The 4,616-nt window shown below is 44.1% G+C and overlaps 1 protein-coding gene across 1 annotated transcript; it reads left to right on the top strand.

The window, feature by feature from the left end:
* Positions 1-930: 930 nt before the first annotated feature.
* Positions 931-4,241, top strand: LOC119335376. Its single transcript, XM_037607506.1, has 9 exons — positions 931-1,113; positions 1,216-1,385; positions 1,485-1,547; positions 1,700-1,719; positions 1,813-1,857; positions 2,373-2,461; positions 3,070-3,209; positions 3,570-3,658; positions 3,779-4,241. The coding sequence occupies exons 1-9, from the start codon at positions 1,023-1,025 to the stop codon at positions 3,915-3,917; spliced, it is 846 nt and encodes a 281-aa protein (XP_037463403.1). The 5' UTR covers positions 931-1,022; the 3' UTR covers positions 3,918-4,241.
* Positions 4,242-4,616: the final 375 nt, after the last annotated feature.

The raw sequence follows: 4,616 nt of genomic DNA, 5'->3' as shown, positions 1-4,616 counted from the left end.
GCTATCAACGATGGGGGACCTCCTATTTGGCGCGTGACGTGCCGCAAAGACACCAAGCGCACCCCCAGCTCCCCTCATGCCCTTTTGGGCCGGCCCATGTACAGGCGGGATGGCCACCTTTTTTTCATTTCGATTTTTGTTTCTTCTGTGTTTTTTCCTTTCTTAAAATAATTCAGAATTTCAAAGAAGTTCTGAATTTCAAAAAAAATTGCGAATTTTGAAAAAAAGTGTAAAAATCATAAAATGTTCTTTAATTCAATTTTTTCATGATTTTGAAAAAAAATTGGGAAATCCTAAAATGTTCGTGGCTTTGGAAAAAAGTTTGTATATTGAAAATGATAAATGCTCATGGATTCAAAAAATGTTCACAAATTCAAAAAATGTTTAGGAATTTCTAAAATTGTTCCCAAAGTTCAAACAATGTTCACAAAAATCAAATAATATTTGCGGATTCAGAAAGTATTCATGAACTGAAACAAATGCTTGTCAAAAACAAAAATGTTCCTGAATTTCAAAATGCTCGCCGGTTCAAAAAAATTTCATGTGTTTAAAAAATGGACGCACATTTATAAAAATGTAAGTGAATTTGAAAAATGTTCACGAATTTGTAAAAAAAAATGTTTGTGGTTCAAAAAAATGTCCATGTAGTTGAAAAATGTTCACGATTTCAAAAAATATTCACAAATTAAATAGATGTTCACAAATCGAAAGAGGAATCAAAAAATAATTAAATAATGCAATTTTTTTTGAGTGTCTTAAAAAAATGCAATATGAAAAATAAGATTTTGCTTCGAGTTACAGGGCGTGATGGGCTGCGAGGCAGAAAAAACACGATGGTGCATAGAAAGCCCCAGTTGTCTTGTCTCAAAAAAAAAGTTGTCTTGTCTCGAAAAAAAAAGAACTCCAGTTGTCCAACAACGACCAGTCGCCCGCTCCATTCCCGCCCCCTCAAAACCCTCTCGAGTTCCAGAACCTTCCAGAAGACCGTCCCGCAATCGTCGCCCTCTCCTCCTCTCCTCCCCATGGCCGCGTCAGCGTCGGCGGCGGGCGGCGAGCCCCAGAAGCAGTTCCTATCCATCATCCGCGACTTTGCCGCCGAGAAGTCCCACGGCGGTAAGCGTCCCCCTCCCCGCGGCCTCGCCGCACCCAACCCCTATAGCGCCGTAGGGTTTCGCGTCCTCGGCTGACCCAGGTCCGCCTCCGCTTCGAGTGCAGAGCGCACGGTGTCGGGCCTGAAGCGCCGCCTCGACGACGTGGTCTCGGCGTCCGACGCGGCCACGGCGGAGCTCGAGGCCGCGAAGCGCGCGCGGGAGGCGGCGGAGACGGAGCTGCGCGGGAGCGAGGTGCAGGCCTCCATCGCAGACGCGTCGATACAGGCGCTCGAGGTATCCCCCCATCTCCTTCGCTCCGAAACGTGTGAATCGTGCCTCCGTTCAGTGCCAGTTCGCCTGATTTGGTTCGACGTGTGGTCGTGGTGCGTTCAGGCGACGATCTCTCATCTCCAGGAGGAGATCGCGAAGCTGGGCTCTGAACTGGAGGCGCTTAAGGTCAGAAATCTCGAAAATCGAAGCGGGTTCAGTTAGGGTCCTGGCCTGCTGTTGCTTAAATATGACGCGCTTTGTGTGTTGGTGTTGTGTGTGTGATTGGAATTGGAACTGGCGGGGCTGCGCTTTTGGTGCTCGATGTAATGGCTCCAAAGAGCACGGAGGACATCGAGAGGTGAGTGGGATGGACTTTGTCTATCAGGCTGTTTCTGCTGTGCTCCAGTACATAGCAACTAATTTACACATCCGCCTGCGTTGGTTGTTTCAGAGAGGAGTTCTTGAGACAGATGCATGAAATGAATGCTAGGATAAGGTATGTGCTATTCTTCTGGTCTGCCAGCAATGACCACATGCCGTTCCCTGGATATGCAATCAGCTATTCAGCTGTGGCTTGGGCCACATCTCTTGTTTGCTTTGGTACTGTAAAATACCATGGCCGTTGCTGGTGTTGTACTTCACTTATGTCTGTTCAAACTGCAGTGAGGGCTCGAATAGGGACATATGTGGATCTCGAAATCACAGTGATGCATAAAGTAGAGCATTGAATATGTTTTAACACATTAACCTGCAGTAAGGGTAATCATGTGATATTTTGACATGTTTTAATTTTGGACAGCATTATTAAGATCCTTTGCTATAATCTTATGAAGATGGTGTCAGGGGATACTACTAAGTTTTGTTTAATTCGTCAAAATAGTGTAACAGAATCACTTTTCTGCCGTTTCTTTTTTATTTATGTCCATTTGGTATATTTTCTTTGCCTGCTAGCTGAAACTTACATTAGAAGTTTCTTGTTATCTCGAGATAAACTTCATTCCTCCTCTGCAGGCAATTTCAACAGAAGGCTTCTGCAGAATTAGCAGAGAGGTGCTCTGGACCGCCATCAGCAGATGGTAAGCAAGGCAAGTCAGCAGAGGGTAAGCACACCAACTTGCAGTGCATACATAACACTTTCGGTTCCTGAATACCTTAAGAAGGGTTCCTATAATTTTGCAGTTCCATATTATTTCTGTTTGATTCCTTTTGCATAAGTTGAAGGGTAATCGGAATTATAAGTTGTACCTCTGTGCTGTTCTTTATTATGTCTGTACCCAAAAGCTTGTTATTTCTAGCTAGATCAATCTATGTCTTTGTTGTGGCGAAGAAGAGTAAGGGTTGCACATAATAATGTAATGGCTGATAAGCTGCTTTTGTATTCTATCCTCCATAATAAGATAAATATGTGACTGCTTAATAAGATAAAGAATCTTGAAATGTGTTCCATTCGGTGTTGTGTAAGCTGGAAATGTGTTTCATTCTGTGTTGTGCATATACTTACAGATATAATTTCTGTTATTGTAATGCAAGCTATTGCCGGCTTTGTTTTTCTGCGTCATTTTGTTAACTATGTGCTCTGCAATGTGCTAAGGATATGAGCTGCATGATACTTCTCTCATTTGCTCTTATGAATCTCCTGTCATAAAGTACTGTGCTCTATATTGCTACTTTCTTGTTTCCTCTTGGACTGAAATGTTCACCTTGGCAGGTCAACATGGGAGCGACATGAATGAAACTATGGACTCAGAAGGTATGTTGACCGATTCGGTTGATCAGATGAACAACATGAACGCTGAGGTGCATGTATTGGAGGAAGAGTATCAAAAGGACCTGCTTGAACTTGAAAAGGTTCTTCTCTCCATTCTTTCACCCAATATTGTGTTATTTATTAACTATTCAACTATTCAAAGGATGCGATACACTTGTTTGGTTTTCTCTTGATTGTATTGCTCACAAGAAAATTGGTGATAAAAAACTTGTGGGAGGGACACAGCATATCTGAATAACAGATAAAACCCTCCGGGTATCACTCTACTAGTTTTACATGCTGTGAACTAATGTGCCAGACATGTGTGTATTATCTGCATTATCCTTTTTTCAAAGTCAAAGAAAATAATGCCGATGCTTTTGCAGGAATGCGCATTGTCTTACGATTTATATGGACATGAGTTTTAACAGCTCTCTCAAGACTGTTGCCTTGTTTTACAGCTGCGTCATGAACTGGCTGATGTCCGAGCAAAGAGAGCTCTTATGGAGGCTGTGATGAAAGAGACGAAGAAGTTGCAGGAGCTCGGAGGATATCCTTTTCACCTGTCTAGAAATCACTTCGTTGGCTCAACTATTCATTATATATACATATGTTCCTGCTGCTTCTTCCTCCGTGTGTGTTCGCGGAAGCTTTCCTTGACTCGACGCAAGCGCGTGGCCGAGCTGGAGAACGTGCACAATTCACTCGCTGAGGAGCTCCAGAAGCGCTACATATGCCCTGGCTGCGGAACCAACAACATGGCGGCGGCGGAGGAGGAGGCGGCGCCGGCAGCGGCGGTGGCAAACTAACCAGAGAAGTAGAGAACACGCTGGTGGCCGCGAATCGGCAGGGCTGGTATGAGTCCCAGTAAATCAGTGACACGGATCGGATTGTTTGCAGACGTTAAAAACCCCATAGATTAGCCGGCTGTACTTTGGCGAGCGGTTAGCTCTTGTCGTTGCATTACCTGACCTGCAGTGCCCATCGAAACCACTGAGACACGGGCGTAAAAATTTCTTTCAGTGATCAGTACGAATGCATGTCTTGCATCTGTTTTTTGCTGTCACTGTCCTGTATTGTGATCTGAACGGTTTACGCGCACTCTTGTCTAGAAGAAATTGGTCAAGCACAAATTCCTCCGTGTTTTCTCTTTGTTTTGTTTTTTTGCAGGGAAAGAGTATTTCTATTAGCTAGCAAATACTCCAGTAGACGCAATCAGAGATCATAGCAGGGGCAATTTCCGGTGAAAAGTTGTGAATCCACACTAGTGCTTTCACCTACATAGCTTTGCTAAGCCGTGACTCGCAGAATTGGCTTTGCGGTTTATCTTAACAAAAGATACATCTCTTTCCTCGATAAATTCATGAATATCTGAACCCTAGAAGAATACTGCGACGTGTTAGGCGTTGATGGATACCGCTTCAGAACCACCGGTCTCCATCGTCAAGGGGTGACCAATGTAGGGCTAGGGTGAGGCTTTCCTCCTTCGCTGCCAACTCCGCATTCAC

This window comes from Triticum dicoccoides, chromosome 7B (genome assembly GCF_002162155.2).
Source record: "Triticum dicoccoides isolate Atlit2015 ecotype Zavitan chromosome 7B, WEW_v2.0, whole genome shotgun sequence".
Lineage (NCBI taxonomy): Eukaryota > Viridiplantae > Streptophyta > Magnoliopsida > Poales > Poaceae > Triticum > Triticum dicoccoides.
Note: the sequence above shows the minus strand (reverse complement) of the source record. Positions and strands in the feature narration are given on the sequence as shown.